This window comes from Bos mutus, chromosome 5, assembly GCF_027580195.1.
Source record: "Bos mutus isolate GX-2022 chromosome 5, NWIPB_WYAK_1.1, whole genome shotgun sequence".
NCBI classification, from domain to species: domain Eukaryota; kingdom Metazoa; phylum Chordata; class Mammalia; order Artiodactyla; family Bovidae; genus Bos; species Bos mutus.
In genome coordinates, this window is record NC_091621.1 from 86,469,224 (window position 1) to 86,487,390 (window position 18,167).

General features: G+C 38.0%; 1 protein-coding gene across 6 annotated transcripts in view; it reads right to left on the reverse strand.

Moving 5' to 3' along the window:
• Positions 1-18,167, reverse strand: part of ABCC9 (ATP binding cassette subfamily C member 9) — a 157,492-nt gene that overhangs the window by 53,153 nt on the left and 86,172 nt on the right. For all 6 annotated transcript variants that reach the window (XM_070371173.1, XM_070371169.1, XM_070371170.1 and 3 more), the window contains 6 exons: positions 13,722-13,859; positions 13,471-13,596; positions 6,114-6,210; positions 1,826-2,055; positions 729-877; positions 450-519 (listed from right to left, as the gene is read on the reverse strand). In XM_070371173.1, coding sequence (XP_070227274.1) covers positions 450-519; positions 729-877; positions 1,826-2,055; positions 6,114-6,210; positions 13,471-13,596; positions 13,722-13,859 — 810 coding nt within the window. The remainder of the gene's footprint in view (positions 1-449; positions 520-728; positions 878-1,825; positions 2,056-6,113; positions 6,211-13,470; positions 13,597-13,721; positions 13,860-18,167) is intronic.

The following is an 18,167-nucleotide window of genomic DNA, read 5'->3' on the forward strand; positions in this document are numbered from 1 at the left end:
AAGTATCCTCTTCCATGTGGATAAATTATTTTGAATTGATCTATTTCCTTTAAGATTTCATTCTAGAAATCTGTGCATATTTCATAGATTGCATAGTCTAGAATTTTATGTATATATGTAATATTGATATGAATTTGTATTTAGGTTTATTTTATTTAGGTTTGCATTTAGCTTTTATTTAGGTTTTAGAAATCCTCTACTGTTAACAGGAATCATGATTTATCTTATTTTTTTAAATTCCTTTTTATTTATTTATTTTTTTTACTTTACAATATTGTATTGGTTTTGCCATATATTGACATGAATCCACCACGGGGGTACATGTGTTCCCCATTCTGAACCCCCCTCTCCGTCCTCCCTCCCCATCCCATCCATGATTTATCTTAAAACGTTGTTTAGCTTATACTGAGAAATTTATTTTTGAACTTGGAAGTAATTCAGGAACTCACCTGATCAATGATATTTGTATCAGCTGAAAAGCGATTGAGAATCAGTCCCAGTGGTGTGGTATCAAAGAATCTAGGCAATAAACAGATTGGATGTATGATAATTCTAAATGATCTGGAACCTAAACACTGCTAATAGACATCTTGGTGTCATAAAAATGAGAAGATCTCTATTCATCTGCTGAAAGACTGAATAAATTATTTAAAATTTCACACTTCACTTTAATGTAAAAATGCATAGTTTTATGATATTGTAAAATAAATAACTACTTTTTTTTTTACCTTATTGGTCCAAGAATTATCTTATTAAGGAGATTATGGTGAAGATTTTTAGCAGCTGTGAGACCCATCCATTCCACAGTGAGAGATGTAACAAGGCAGAGGAAAATACCTGCTCCACAAAGTATGCTAAATCCAGCCACATAGTAGGTCTAAAAAGCAACCAATACAAAAAGCACAGATGACATTATCAACTGAGTTTTTTCTTGCTAGGACACCAAATGTCAAAGTCTGGCAATATTGTCAATTTCTATTATCTCACATTAATTTACACAGTGGAAGGAGGGCAGTTCTCCTGGGGATACTCCTGGAGATACTCAGGGCAGTATCCCCACCATAATCCCATGGCTGAGTCCCCAGTTGCTCTCTTCATTCTCTTTCAGGGTTTGCCAAAGGGTAGATGAAACATTACAGTTAGTTTTCTGGTTTGAAATATTCTTGACTTTTTATATCATAAAGTTCATTCTTTCTATCCCTAATCTCAGAATGACCAGCTAATTCATTGGTATAGCAGTTAAAATCAGATACCATCAGAACAAGAACAAAAGTCCTGTGTGTATATTACACACACACACACACACACACACACACACATCATGTATATAACTCCCTTGAATCCAAACCCAAGCATTATCATTAAATATTTCTTCTGATATTTCAGGTCTTGCCCTAATTAACCTATTGAATCATTACAAAAGTACTGCGACAAGTCACAGAGCACAGACCTGTGCTTGCCAAGGGGGAGCCAGGTAGGGTAGGGATGGATTGGGAGTTCGGGATTAGCAGCTGTAAAGTGTTATACATAGAATGGATACACAACAAGGTCTACTCTATCGCACAAGAAACTATATTCAATATCCTATAATAAGCCACAATGGAAAAGAATATGAAAAAGAATGCATGATATATATACCTGAATCACTTTGCTGTACTGCAGAAACTAAGACAATATTGTAAATCAACTATACTCCAATAAAATAAACTAAAAACAAACAAAAAACCTCACAGAATTCCTGTGACATCTGGGATATTTGTATCTAACTAGATAAGAGTAAAATCTCAACATCTCTTAGATAATGTAAAAACAAAACCCGCTGTACCTGGTCAGCTTTTCCAGTACTGTTTATACTATACTCTGAGGTCCATGTAGCCAGCCAGTAGTCTATCGCTACAATGACGGAATGTTTCAGAAGCTTAGAGAAAATCATCAGGAAGAGCAAGAAGAATCCTCCAGAAGTGAGGTACCGCCAGCAGGTCTTCCATGGCATTTTAGTCCTCAGCCTCATTACCGTGGACATGTTATCATCCTCATCTTCCTCCTCTTCTTCCTCTGCATAAGAAGCACTTGTTTAATCTTCTGACAGGTAACAGGTAGATACAGAATTTGTATTATTCCCACCTACCAACAAACCTTCATCAAATTTTAGAAATACAAGTCTTATAAATGTAAATGTTTTTAGCAGAGAAAAGCATCAAAAAAAAAAAACCAAACAGGTGAGGGACCCCTGGTGGTCCAGTGGTTAAGGATCCGCCTTTCAATGCAGGGGATGCAGGTTCAATCCCTGGTCAGGGAACTAAGATCACACATGCCATGGGGCAATTAAGTCTATGCACCACCGCGACTCAGCCCACATGCGCCAGAGCACGTGTGCCATGACTACAGAGCAGCCCACGTGTGCTCTATCTAAACACCCTGCCTGCTTCAGCGAAGATCCCATTGACACAACTAAGATGACACGGTCACATAAATAAATAAACATTAAAAGAAAATAGGTGAGTGCCCATTAACAGATGGGTAAAGAGGCTGTGGTATATATATACAGTGAAATAATACTCAGCCATAAAAAGACCAAAATCTTGCCATATGCGACAACAGGGATGGATCTTGATAAGGGCATTATGCTAAGTGAAACAAGTCAAACAAACACACACAAAATACTGTCCCATTTCACTCATATGTGTAATTTAAAAAACAACCAAAAAAAAAAAAAAAGAAAAAGAAACAAAATAAGTGAACAGTCCAAACCACATAAAAACACACATGGATATACAGAGAACAGAGTAGCGGTTACCAAAAGGAAAGAGGTGGAGGGGAAGATGAAATGGATCAAGGGGATCTACTGTATAGTGGATGCTCTGATGCTGGGAGGGATTGGGGGCAGGAGGAGAAGGGGACGACAGAGGATGAGATGGCTGGATGGCGTCACCGACTCGATGGATGTGAGTTTGAGTGAACTCCAGGAGTTGGTGATGTGCAGGGAGGCCTGGCGTGCTGCGATTCATGGGGTTGCAAAGAGTTGGACACAATTGAGCGACTGAACTGAATTGAACTGAACTGTGGCAGACTGGAAATACATTTTTGGTGATGAGCATACTATTGGTTCTACTGAAGTAGAAATACAATGTTGTACACATGAAACTTACATAATGTTATAAACCAATGTCACCTCAATACAAAAGAAATGTAAAAATATGTGAAAATGAATAAATGAATGAGTAAATGAAAAAATAAAGTATATGTTTGGATGAGAAAACTTAATTTATTACAATAAACTAACTAGAATTACAGACTAGAAGTTTACTACGTTATTGAAGGAAATGTGTGCCAATAAAACCACATGCCAGACCTGCAAACATTTAGAATTTTTTGAACTTTATATTTCTGAATCTGCACCAGGAGGAAATAGGCTTTGAAATTTGTGCATAGCTCAAGAGGGCATAATCCATAATCTCTGTGGCTCGTTTTAAATGTGGTCATGGAGGTGCATGAGCAAAATGGAACCTTCCTGAAGGCAAAGTCAGGGGTCAGAGGACAATGGGTAGGGAGCTCCTCTCAGCTGTTTAAACCGCCTGGAAACTTCTAGACAGCTATTTTAAGAACATATTCCATTACAAGGACAGGGAACTATGGTATTTACTGAGCAGTAAAATTTGATCATTTGTATGGTTTAGTGAGGGCATCCCTGGTGGCTCAGTGGTAAAGAATCTGTCTGCAATGCAGGGCACATGGGTTTAATCCCTGGATCAGAAGATCCCTTGGAGAAGGAAACGGCAGCCCACTCCAGTATTCTTGCCTGGAGAATCCCATGGACAGAGGAGTCTGGTGGGCTATAGTCCATGGGGTTGCAAAGCGCTGGACACAACTTAGCAACTAAACAACAACAAATGGTTTGTGACTGTGGTGTATTTCCCATCCTTTCTTTTCCCAAAGACAGTTTTCACTGTAGTCATCTTGTATGTACTCCACTACTGTAGAATGAGCAGGCTGTGAGTAGGAAAGATAGATAATTTGGTTTCTAAATTATCAGACAACAGAGATCTAAGTATGGATATGATGGGAAGACTGGTCTATCATCAAGGATCTTCACACTTGAGCCAGATACAAAAGAGGAACAGACCTCAGCATTAGAACTGAGAAATGCTGTGCTTAGATGCTCAGTCATGTCCAACTCTTTGGGATCCCATGGTCGGTAGCCTGCCAGGCTTCTCTGTCCATGGGGTTCTCCAGGCAAGAATACTGGAGTGGGTTGCCATGCCCTTCTCCAGGAGATCTTCACAGTGCAGGGATTAAACTCAGGTTTCCCGCATTGTTGGCAGATTCTTTACCATCTGAGCCACCAGGGAAGAAGACCAGAACTGAAAAGGGAAAATGAAAAAGATCCACAGCTGCACATCCTTTTGCAATTTCAGAGCGTAAAGGACAAAGGGAAGATTGTAAACACTTCCAGAGAGAAAAGATATGTCATCAACAAAGAGTCATGCAATCACTATTATCAGATAGGAGGGATCAATGAACACTGGAATGCAGTAGAGCCTTCAAATGTCTGAGGGAAAACAATTTTTACCTAGAGTTCTGTACCAAATAAAGACATTTTCAGATATTCAAGGACAAAAAAAAAAACAACAAACAAACAGGTGTCAGATAATCTACACTTTGGTGAAGGTGGGTCTGTGAGTGAAAGTTAGAAATTTGCATGATCAAAGAGATAGACACTTGCAGATTGCTACCTTTCTCCTCAATATCCATTTTCTGTTTCCATATTAATTGAAATTTTACCTTTCCTATGGCTACCCAGCTAAAGTCAGCATTTCTTCACTTCCTCAGAACCTAGTCTGTCCACATGATGATCTAGCCAATGGTTAGTAGCAGAAACAATATGGGCAATTACTTTTCTTTCCCTTCCTGGTGGATTCAACAGACATAGAATAGCACCAGCAGCCTAGCAGGTGATACGTACTGTACTGGGATCTTTCTTATACATTTCCTCTTTTACTCTGAAACAAAAGTATCATTATCTTATTTTACACATGAACAATTGAATAAACACAGCAAGTCCAGGACAGAGTCAGCCCTGCAAATGCGGCGTTTACCACTGACATGCTGGAGAGAGTAACTGCAGTTCTAAAGGCTATCTGTTTACAGTACCAAACAGTCTCTTTTTTTTGCCCCATGGGGCTTACAGGATCTTAGTTCCCTGACCAGAGATCGAATCTGGGGCCACAGCAGTGAAAACACTAACTACTGGACCAGCAGGGAAGTCCCCAAATATTCTTTTAAAACATTTTAAAATCTAAGAAATGGGAGTGAAAAATTCATTCATTCATTCCTTTACTCAATGAGTACTCACTGAAACCCTGAATAATTATCTGAAATGTAAAGATAGCACATTTTGGTGTCCTTCTGCTAGAAATGATAATCTTCTCTTAATTGGCCCGTGGAAATGTGGTCCTAGGCAAAATCCATGTAGGAAGACTGAAGTACAGTACACTTACTCTATGGACTTTTATGGTTTATCTTACAAACATCTTGGCAACAAATGTCAAAGCAATGTAACTATTTCATTTTATTCCTCAAATTTCCAGTAAACCTTTTTTCACCCACTGTATTTTATTAGATCCAGAAAATTGAAACACAACAAATAGCTTTCTAACTCTCTTATTCTTCATTGCTATATTATCATGACACCCCCGTAAAAACAGACTCAAGTATAAATCTTTCAAAGCAGTATTTTCGCTGTATTCCCCATGTATTGTGTATTTCCCAAGGACTGACATTTTATTTTACTAGACCTTTGCAGTTTATCTGAACAAGGGTCTAGACCCATTGTCCTGTCAGCTCTCACACACACAGCACAAAAACACTCCTACACACTGTGGGGAACCCCTCAAGATGCCTCGTTTGACAACATACACCTATTTACATACATCTATATACACATATTGATTTCACTCCTATTCCGTCCATTTTCAGTTTCATGTATTTGATTTTGCCTTCACCTCTCTGCAAAGTGGCTAGTCATTCTGTACTGACATAGACACACATCAATTGCCAAAGAAGACTTCCATATCCTATTACCCATTTGAATGTTTTTTTTTTAAAAGATCTACCTTCGTCTTCATCCTCCAGTTGGGCTTTGGCCTCTCTTGAATACATGGCTCTTCGGAGTGTTTTCCTCTCTAAAGTTGTTTGGTCAGCTTCCATATCCTACAGGAAACACGGTGCTGTCATGCAAGGAGCTCACAGCCACAGGCAAGTTCTACTTACAGTCAATGACCCACATGTAGCAAATACCAACTGTTAGTTACCTTTCTGGGTCTGGACCTCTCTGCTCAAGATGGATGGACAACTGCAGACATACGGACAACTCCTATCATAGGAGAAGGTGTGACATACCACTTGAGGCTTGTGGGAAACGTATCAGAGCTCAGAGACATTAGGGCAGTAAGAAGCCAGGAAAAGTAGTAACGATGTGATAGAGCTGACCCCAGGGGCAGGCGGACACCTCTTCTAGCCTTAAGCCTGGTCCCATCATTGATCTTTGTTTTGTTTTTATATCATCTTCATATACTCTTATAATTTTTCTGTGGACAAAACATGGCCCACTGGAGAAGGGAATGGCAAACCACGTCAGTATTCTTGCCTCGGGAACTCCATGAATAGTATGAAAAGGCAAAAAGATAGGACAATGAAAGATGAACTCCCCAGGTCAGTAGGTGCCCAATATGCTACTGGAGATCAGTGGAGAAATAACTCCAGAAAGAATGAAGAGATGGAGCCAAAGAAACAACAATAGCCAGTTGTGGATTTGACTGGTGATGGAAGTAAAGTCTGATACTTTAAAGAGCAATAGTGCATAGGAATCTGGAATGTTAGGTCCATGAATTAAGGCAAATTGGAAGTGGTCAAACAGTTGGAAGTGGCAAGAGTGAACATCATAATTTAAGGAATCAGCGAACTAAGATGGACTGGAATGGGTGAATTTAACTCAGATGACCATTATGTTTACTACTGTGGGCAGGAATCCCTTAGAAGAAATGGATAGCCATCATAGTCAACAAAAGAGTCTGAAATACAGTACTTGGATGCAATCTCAAAATGATAGAATGATCTATTCATTTCCAAGACAAACCATTCAATATCATGGTAATCCAAGTCTATACCCCGACCAGTAATGCTGAAGAAGCTGAAGTTGAATGCTTCTATGAAGACCTACAAGACCTTCTAGAACTAACACACAAAAAAGATGTCCTTTTCATTATAGGGGACTGGAATGCAAAAGTAGGAAGTCAAGAAACACCTGGAGTAACAGGCAAATTTGGCCTTGGAGTACAGATGAAGCAGGGCAAAGGCTAATAGAGTTTTGCCAAGAGAATGTACTGGTCATAGCAAACACCCTCTTCCAACACACAACAGAAGACTGACTCTACACATGGTTATCACCAGATGGTCAATACTGAAATCATATTTATTATATTTTTTGCAGCCAAAGATGGAGAAGCTCTATATAGTCAGCAAAAACAAGACCGGGAGCTGACTGTGGCTCAGATCATAAACTCCTTATTTTCAAATTCAGACTTAAATTGAAGAAAGTAGGGAAAACCACTAGACCATTCAGGTATGACCTAAATCAAATCCCTTATGATTATACAGTGGAAGTGAGAAACAGATTCAAGGGACTAGATCTGATAGAGTGCCTGATGAACTATGGACAGAGATTCGTGACATTGTACAGGAGACAGGGATCAAGACCATCCCCAAGAAAAAAAATGCAAAAAGGCAAAATGGTTGTCTGAGGAGGACTTATAAATAGCTGTGAAAAGAAGAGAAGCTAAAGGCAAAGGAGAAAAGGAAATATATACCCATCTGAATGCAAAGTTCCAAAGAATAGCAAGGAGAGATAAGAAAGCCTTCCTCAGTGATCAGTGCAAAGAAATAGAGGAAGACAATAGAATAGGAAAGACTAGAGATCTCTTCAAGAAAATTAGAAGTACCAAGAAAACATTTCATGCAAAGATGGGCACAATAAAGGACAGAAATTGTATGGACCTAACAGAAGCAGCCAGAGAAGGCAATGGCACCCCACTCCAGTACTCTTGCCTGGAAAATCCCATGGACAGAGGAGCCTAGTAGGCTGCAGTCCACGGAGTCACTAAGAGTCCGGCACGACTGAGTGACTTCATTTTCACTTTTCACTTTCATGCATTGGAGAAGGAAATGGCAACCCACTCCAGTGTTCTTGCCAGGAGAATCCCAGGGATGGGGGAGCCTGGTGGGCTGCCATCTATGGGGTCGCACAGAGTTGGACATGACTGAAGCAACTTAGCAGCAGCAGCAGCAACAGAAGCAGACGATATTAAGAAGAACTGGCAAGAATACACAGAAGAAGTATACAAAAAAGATCTTCACGACCCAGATAATCATGATGGTGTGATCACTCACTTAGAGCCAGACATCCTGGAATGTGAAGTCAAGTGGGCCTTAGAAAGCATCACTATGAACAAAGCTAGTGGAGGTGATGGAATTCCAGTTGAGCTATTTCAAATCCTAAAAGATGATGTTGTGAAAGTGCTACACTCAATATGCTAGCAAATTTGGAAAACTCAGCAGTGGCCACAGGACTGGAAAAGGTCAGTTTTCATTCCAGTCTCAAAGGCAATGCCAAAGAATCCTCAAACTACTGCACAATTGCACTCATCTCACATGCTAGCAAAGTAATACTCAAAATTCTCCAAGCCAGACTTCAACAGTACATGAACCATGAAGTTCCGTATGTTCAAGCTGGATTTAGAAAAGGCAGAGGAACCAGAGGTCAAATTGCCAACATCTATTGGATCATGGAAAAAGCAAGAAAGTTCCAGGAAAACATCTTCTTTTGCTTTATTGACTATGCCAAAGCCTTTGACTGTGTAGATCACAACAAACCGTGAAATTCTAAAAGAGATAGGAATACCAGACCACCTGACCTGCCTCCTGAGAAATCTGTATGCAGGTCAGGAAGCAACAGTTAGAACTGGACATGGAACAAAAGACTGGTTCCAAATAGGGAAAGGAATACATCAAGGCTGTATACTGTCACCCTGCTTATTTAACTTACATGCAGAGTACATCATGAGAAACACTGGGCTGGATGAAGCACAAGCTGGAATCAAGATTGCTGGGAGAAATATCAATAACCTCAGAAATGCAGATGACACCATCCATACGGTAGAAATTGAAAAGGAGCTAAAGAGCCTCTTGATGAAAGTGAAAGAGAAGGGTGAAAAAGTTGGCTTAAAGCTCAACATTCAGAAAACTAAGATCATGGCATCTGGTCCCATCACTTCATGGCAAATAGATGGGGAAGCAATGGAAACTGACAGACTTTATTTTTTGGGCTCCAAAATCCCTGCAGATGATGACTGCAGCCATGAAACTAAAAGACATTTGCTCCTTAGAAGAAAAGTTATGACCAACTAGGCAGCATATTCAAAAGCAGAGACCTTCCTTTGCCAACAAAGGTCCATTTAGTCAAAGCTATGATTTTTCCAGTAGTTATGTATGTCTGTGAGAGTTGGACTGTAAAGAAAGCTGAGTGCCAAAGAATTGATTCTTTTGAACTGTGGTGTTGGAGAAGACTCTTGAGAGCCCCCTGGACTGCAAGGAGATTCAACCAGTCAATCTTAAAGGAAATCAGTCCTGAATATCCATTGGAGGGACTGATGTTGAAGCTGAAACTCCCATTCTTTGGCCACCTGATGCGAAGAACTGACTCATTTGAAAAGACCCTGATGCTGGGGAAGATTGAAGGCAGGAGGAGAAGGGGATAACAGAGCATGAGTCGGTTGGATGGCATCAGTGACTCAGTGGACATGAGTTCGGGTGGACTCTGGGAGTTGGTGATGGACAGGGAGGCCTGGTGTGCTGCAGTGCATGGGGTCTAAAAGAGTTGGACACAATTGAGCAGCTGAACTGAACTGAACTTGTCTGAATTTTCTAACGATTCATCAATGTTAACAAACATCTTCTTTTAAAACGGGAAGGTAGTTCTGGATTGGTTAAAGCACTGTTGGTCATACACTATTATGAATTACCAAATCAAGATGAATTTCTGACTGAGGATCTCACTCAGGGGATTCAAGAAAGAGACTTCAATAGAAACAAAAGGAAGGTGGGTTATTTTGAAGTAAATGGGAAAGGAGAGAAGGGAAGATGTCAAATACAAACTGCAAAATTTTAAGGGTTGCTCCAGACTCATCCTGTGCTAAGAAACAGAAAAGCGTTTTGTTTTCTCCAGTTCTGTGCTTCCAACATTCCTCCGTCTTGGCTTTGGAACTGGACTAGTAGCATCAGTTCAGTTACACTGTGGGTTAAATCAGCTTCCGCGGGACAGTCTGGGAAACTACCCGTATCTCTGCTTCTGTGGGGAAATGCATTCTGAGTTCCAAATAACTGACCCAATGACTTTTGGAATCGACAGTAAATTAAGGGCTTCCTGTACATGCTTTTTATATATATATATATATATATATATATAGATAGATAGATAGATATAATGTTTGTTACAGGGATAAACCAATAATTCTTTGATGATCAGTTCTAGATAGTGGTCCTGTTTTGTTTTTGTTTGTTTGGTCTCATACAATGTGTGATTTAGGAGACTTGCTATTCTAGAAAGCTCTGTTGCTTCCAAGTTCCTGCTTTACAAAAAAAAAGTAATAGCAAAAGTGTCTCTTGAATAGCATTTTTCAGAGATAATTTCACATTAGCTTTTAATTGTGCCTAATGATGTGAAAAGCAATATTTGTACACTGTAAAGTATTTTTTGAGAGTAAACAAAATAAAAAAAGAACTGATCTTTTGTGGATAGTGTATTGAAATGAAATAAACCTGTACATGGGAACACAGAGGATTTGGTTCTTTTTCAAATTGCCAATCTGTGTGAGCAAAAGAGTTATCGCCTTGGGGACTTTAATCTTAGTCATTTTCCTTATGAGTAAAATGCTCATACTAAGCTCTGAGATTAAATATTTTAAATTGTTTTGATATATGGATTAAGTAAATACAAATTTAGTTTCACTTATCTAATACATAAGGCTTCCCAGGTGGCTCAGTGGTAAGGAAGCTGCCTGCCAAGCAGGAAATGTGGGTTTGATCCCTGGGTGGAGAAGATCCTCTGGAGAAGGAAATGGCAACTCACTCCAGTATTCTTGCCTGGAGAATCCCATGGATAGAGGAGCCGGTGGGCTACAGTCCGTGGGGTCGCAAAAGAATCAGACACAACTAAGCGACTAAATGACAACAACAACAATCAAATACATATTTACTGAATGCCTGAGAAGAGTTGAATCAAAGTGAGGGTTGAAGGCTGAGGGAAGAAACATCCAAAAACGCTACTTTATTTTGCTTAATAATATTATGAAGATAATGGGTGATGCCATGCAAGGCAGAATTTTTAACAACATTTAAATCAGCTAAAAGTATTATCAACTTCTTCTCAAAGCTGTCATTACTATTCTCTTTAGCATACTTTCCTATTATTCCTGAACCTTTAAACTGGCTGATCTGTCTAAAGACCAAAGATGGGATGTTTTGTGAATCCTTTAGTTTCACCTCCTCCACTTGCTTGATCTGCTCTGGTGCTAAGCCAGCTTTTCTCAACCTTGGCACTATTGACATTTTGGGTCAGAAAATCCTTTGTTGTGGGGGCTGTTCTGTACATCGTAGAATGTTTAACAGCATGCCCTTTCCTCTACCCACTAGATGCCAGTAGCCCTTGCTGCCCTGTTGTGGGTAGCCATTCCCTTCAAGGGATCTTCCAGACCCAGGGATCAAACCCTGGTCTCCCACACTGCAGGCAGATTCTTTACTGTCTGAGCCACCAGGGAAGCCCTATAACCCTGTGATGTGTCTTTAATTATAGAACTATGGTATCTTGAGTGATCACTTCATTTCTAAACACAGTGTAACAGACTTTCTTCCTGGCTTGCAGTATTACTTCAAAATCAAGCCACAAGCACCCCCCTTTCTCTCTTGTGGTTTTTCCAGATTTTCTTTTCAAAGTAAACCATAAATGGTCCACTCCTTAAGCTTACATCATATTCTTTGGTCCCTGGCACCTAAACCACTGGAAAAAAATGTCATTTGGAGTCATCCCAGTAAGTTTATTATCAAGCATCTCACTGCATAATTTCTAAGTGAGCTCTTGCCAATTGTACACTGTAACGTTTTGATGAATATTCTCCTTTCAAAGGTTCTATGATTTGTCCTACTCTACTAAGACGTTGACATGCAGCTTTTCTTTCTTATTTTGAGACGTTTGTAATTGGCTTTTGATGTCTTTGGCAAGCTCACAGAAGACAGAGCAATCCGATGGTTTGTCTGACTTCTTATCTTTCTTCTGCTATTGAAACAAGATTATTTTTTTTTCCTTTAAGAAATAATACATTTTAACTTCTTGACATTTTCAGAAATTTGCTGATATAAACATTTTCATTTTATAATGCTCATTCCTGACCAGGACTATTGAATTCTGGACTCTTTCTAGTCCCATAACTCAAGAGAAAACATTTTTAAAATTTACTAATTCAATTTACAATTTACCTCTCAACCATGATGATGGTTTTTCTTTCATCACACTCAATTGGTTTTCAACTCTGTTATCATTTCATTCAATATTATATTTACATCATATAAAAACATTACACTGGTATGAACCTGGGTTTAAATCCAATTGGTACAAAATATTATATATACTGTACAAGTTTAGGCAAGTTACTTAGATCTCTGAGCCTCAATTTTCCCATCTGTAAAAGTGAGATCATATTTTCTTTGCTTATGTCTCCTATTTTTTGCTTATTTTTTGAGAATTAGAAGAGACATGTAAAAAGGTTTTGTGGACTTTAAAACATGTAAAACGGTTTTGTGGACTTTAAAAACTATCTAAATGTAAAGTTTTACTGTCATTTCTTTCTGATTACCTTCCTTCACCTCCCCCAACTCTGTCCCAGGCATACTTAGCACTACACCCACAGCTAACCACTCTTCCTTCTTTCAAAATCATCTAAGATTTTGCTTTGCCCACAACCCTTCATTTGTAAGTGATGAATGAAAAACTCATATTGAAGGTGAGTAAAATAGGACATACATAAGGGAAAATAAGATAAAATGAGGAAAGAGCATGCTTGAGCAAGTTTTAAATGCATATATGATTGTTTTAAACACACATATAATTATAATATGTCTCCAATTCAAATAAAAATCCTCTAAAGGGCTGAAAATAAAAGATATCATCAGAATTTTCTTAGTTTCAAAGTAGTTTATCAATTAATGGAATATAAATATACAATTATTTCATATTTCACATGAGATTATTATATAATCAAAAATTAAATGTAATACTTCTTTAAAAGTATTTTTAGTAATTTTGCACTGTATTTCTGACTCTTCTTAACTGAACTCTGAACTCTTCTAAATCTGAGCAATTACCTTTTCTAGTTCTTGATCCTGCCGATTCATTAGTGTTTTCCAATGTTCATAAAGCTCTACATCTTTGGTCTGAATATCCTTCAAAGTCCCTTCTCTTAGAACACTTCCATCTTTCATGGCTATGATCTAAGGAAAGCATATATTAGAATTAGGACAAAAATCCATAATTGGCCAATTGAATTATATTTATCTCAGGAAGCATTTATATAACTGGAATATAAAAATTCTTTTAATTTCTTTTAAACTCTTACCCAGTCAGCATGTGTTAGATATTGTAATTTGTGAGTCACAAGAACAAGTGTCCTCTTGTCATCTTGGAGAAATTTCAAAATTCCTTCCTGCATTAGGTGATCACTCAAGTGAATGTCCAAGGCAGAAAATGGATCATCCTACAACAAGTAAAATGGAGACATAATGAACAATTTGCATATTTTCTTTGTAATGAAATTCCTGCAGAAAACAGAAATACAAATAACTAAAGGCAAATTATCCCACAAAATTCAATTTATAATAAACAGACTCTGAATAGCTTTAAATGACAAAAAGTTACTAAATTAAAAATGAGGATTTTATTTTCCCTTTCACCTTAAAAATAATGTTGAAAGTAAATAACAATATTTGGAGTGGTTTGAATTCTTATATATAGAATCTCCAAGTTCAAAAGCCAACATCACCTGACAACCTATAACAATAAACCAAAACAAAGAATACGATAGTAGTTAAAGTTGACATCAATTCACTTTAGACATGAATAAAAACAGGCACAGACTCTGGACCAAGATGACAACATAGGAGGCTCCTGAATTTCCCTCCTGCCATGGACACACTGAATATACAGCTGGACATGGAGCAATTCCCTTTGGAACAGATCCAGAAACTGAGTGATTTCTACATTTTAAGTGACAGAAAAATACATCAAAACAGGTAGGAAAGGTTGAGACACATTCTCATCATAAACCCCACCTCTGGAAAATTCACAAATACGTGGAGATAAAACAAGATGTTCCTGAACAACCAATGGAGACACTGAAAGAGGAAATCAAATAATATCTTGAAACAAATGAAAATGAGACACAATGCATCAAAACTTATGGGAGGCAGCAAAACCAGTTCTAAGAGAATTTTATAGCATGGATTCCTACCTTAAGAAAAAAGAAAGACCTCAAATAACCTAACTTTACATCTCAAGAAACTAGAAAAACAAAGAACAAATTAAGCCCATAGTTCATGGAAGGAAGGAAATAACAAAGACCAGAATAGAAATACATAAAATACAGACTAAAGAGACAATAGGGAAGATTGATGAAACTAAATAAGTAAAATATACAAACACTTAACAAGACTCATTAGAAACAGGGTGGCTCAGATGGTAAACAATCTGCTTGCAAAGCAGGAGACCTGGTTTCAATCCTTGGGTTGGGAAGATTCCCTGGAGAAGGGAATGGCAACCCACTCTGGTATTCTTGCCTGGAGAATACCATGGACAGAGGAGCCTAGACGGCTACAGTCCACGGGGTCACAAAGAGTCAGACACAACTGAGCAATTAACACTTCCACTTTCACTAATAAGACTCACCAAAAAAAGTGGGAGGATTCAAATAAAACTATATGAAAGAGGCAACATTACAACTGTGACCACACAAATACAGACTCATGAGACTATTATGAACACCAACAAACTGGACACCTAAAAGACATGGATAAATTCCCAGAAAAAAAAAAAATCTACAAAAATTGAATCATGAAAAAATAGAAAATCTGAATAGACCAACTACTGGTAAGGAGATTGAATTAGTAATCAAAAACACCTCAACAAACAAAAGCCCAGAACCAGATGGTTTCATTGGTGAATTCAATCAAACATATAAACTGGGATTAAATCAATCCTTCTCAAACCTTTTCAAAAAATAGAAGAAGAAAGTATACTTCCAAACATTTTACAAAGCTAGTATTACACTGATATTAAAACTAATGATTCCCTGATGCCAAAGACACCATACATACACAAAAAGAAAATTACCGACCAGTGTTTCTGATGAACACAGACGCAAACATCCTTGATGAAATATTAACAAGCCATATTCAACAGTCATTAAAAGATTCATACACCATGAATAAGTTGGATTATTCCAGGGATGCAAGGATAGTTCAACGTCTGCAAATCAATCAATATGATACACCACAATAATAAAATAAAAGATAAAAATCATATGATCAACTCAATAGAAGCACAAAATACATTTGCCAAATTCAACATTCAATCATGATAAAAACTTTGAATAGAATGGGTATAAAGAAAACATACCTCAACATAATAAAGATCATATATGACAAGCCCACAGCTAATACCACACTCAATGGTGAAAAGTTGAAAGCTTTCCCCTTAGGATCAGGAATAAGACAAGGATACCCAGTCTTACCACTTTTATTCAACACAGTACTGAAAGTTTAATACTATGGGGCTTACCAGGTGGCTTAGTGATAAAGAATCTGCCTGGCCGTACAGGAGACATGGGTTTGATTTCTGGGTCAGGAAGATCCCCTGGAGGAAGAAATGGCAACCCACACCAGTATTCTTGCCTGGGAAATCCCGTGGACAAAGGAGCCCGGTGAGCTACAGTCCACAGGGTCCAAAGAATTGGACATCACTGAGTGACTGGGTCACAACAAACTGTGGAAAATTCGTAAAGAGATGGGAATATCAGACCACCTTACCTGCTTCCTGAGAAATCTGTATGCAGGTCAAGAAACAACAGTTAGAACTGAACATGGAACAACAGACTGGTTTCAAATAGGGAAAGGAGTATGTCAAGTTTGTATACTGTCACTATGCTTATTTAACTTATGTGCAGAGTATATCATGTGAAATGCCAGGCTGGATGAAGCACAAACTGGAATCAAGATTGCTGGGAGAAATGTCAATAGCCTCAGAAATGCAGATGATGCCACCCTTATGGCAGAAAGTGAAGAAGAACTAAATAGCCTTTTAATGAAAGTGAAAGAAGAGAGTGAAAAAGTTGGCTTAAAACTCAACATTCAGAAAACTAAGATCATGGCATCTGGTCCCATCACTTCATGGCAAATAGATGGGGAAACAATGGAAACAGTGACAGACTTTATTTTTGGGGCTCCAAAATCACTGCAGATAATGACTGCAGTCATGAAATTAAAAGACACTTGCTCCTTGGAAGAAGAGCTATGACCAACCTAGACAGCATATTAAAAAGAGACATTATTTTGCCAACAAAGGTCCATCTGTCAAAACTATGGTTTTTCCAGTAGTCATATATGAATGTGAGAGTCAGACATCCATAAAGAAAGCTGAGCACTGAAGAATTGATGTTTTTGAACTGTGGTGTTGGAGAAGACTCTTGAGAGTCCCTTGGACTGCAAGGAGATCCAACCAGTCAATCCTAAAAGAAATCAGTCCTGAATGCTCATTGGAAGGACTAATGTTGAAGCTGAAACTCCAATACTTTGGCCACCTGATGGGAAGAACTGACTCATTTGAAAAGACCCTGATGCTGGGAAAGATCGAAGGGGGGAGAAGGGGATGACAGAGGATGAAATGGTTGGATGACATCACGGACTCGATGGACATGAGTTTGAGCAAACTTCGGGAGCTGGTGATGCACAGGGAAGCCTGGTGTGCTGCAGTCCATGGGGTCGCAAAGAGTCGGACACGACTGAGAGACTGAACTGAATTGAAATGAACTGAGTGACTGGGCACACATACACCGGAAGTACTATGTCAGATCAATTAGTCAAGAAAAAGAAATGGCATCCAAATAGGAAAGGAAGAAGTTAAACTGTCTCTATGTACAGATACAATGTGGAAAGAGTAGTCTCTTCAATAATGATATTGGGGAAAGTAGACAGCAGTGTGCAAAAAAAAAAAAACATGGGCCACTATTTTACATCATACACAAAAATGAACTCGAGTGGATTAAAGACACGAACCTAAGATCTGAAACCATAAAACTCTTAGAAGAAAACACAGTGGATAAGCTCTTTGATGTTGGTCTTGGCGATGCTTTTAAAATTTTAATACCAAAAACAAAGGCAACAAAAGCAAAAATAAATAAATAGAACTACGTCAAACTAAAACATCTCAGTCCATTAAAGAAAATCATCAACAAAATGAAAAGGCAACTTATGGAATGCGATGAAATGTTTGCAAATCATGTATCTTATAAGTAGTTAATGCCCCCCAAATATAAAAACCTCATACAAATCAATAACAAAATATCCAAACAATCCAATTAAAAAATGGTCAAAGGATCTGAATAGATATTTTTTCCAAAAAAGTGAAAAAATGGCCAAAAGGTACATAATAGTACTCAACATCATTAATTATCATTAATATTAATATTATGATTTATCTGGGAAATACAAATCAAAACCACAAAGAGATATCACTTCATACCTGTTAGATTGGCTGTTATCAAAAAGACAAGAAATAACTAATGTTGGTGAGAATGTGGAGAAAAAGGAATTTTTGCATTGTAGTTGGAAATATAAATTGTTGCAGCCACCATGGAAAAAAGTATGGAGGTGTAAAGGCTAATTTGATCAAGTTTAATTAGAGTTTACAGCAAAATCTAAAACCTTTCAACTAATTGTTTGTACGATCTTTATAGACAGATCTTTTAAAGATAGATGTAAGATCTTTATAGATAACAATAATGTCTCTTTCT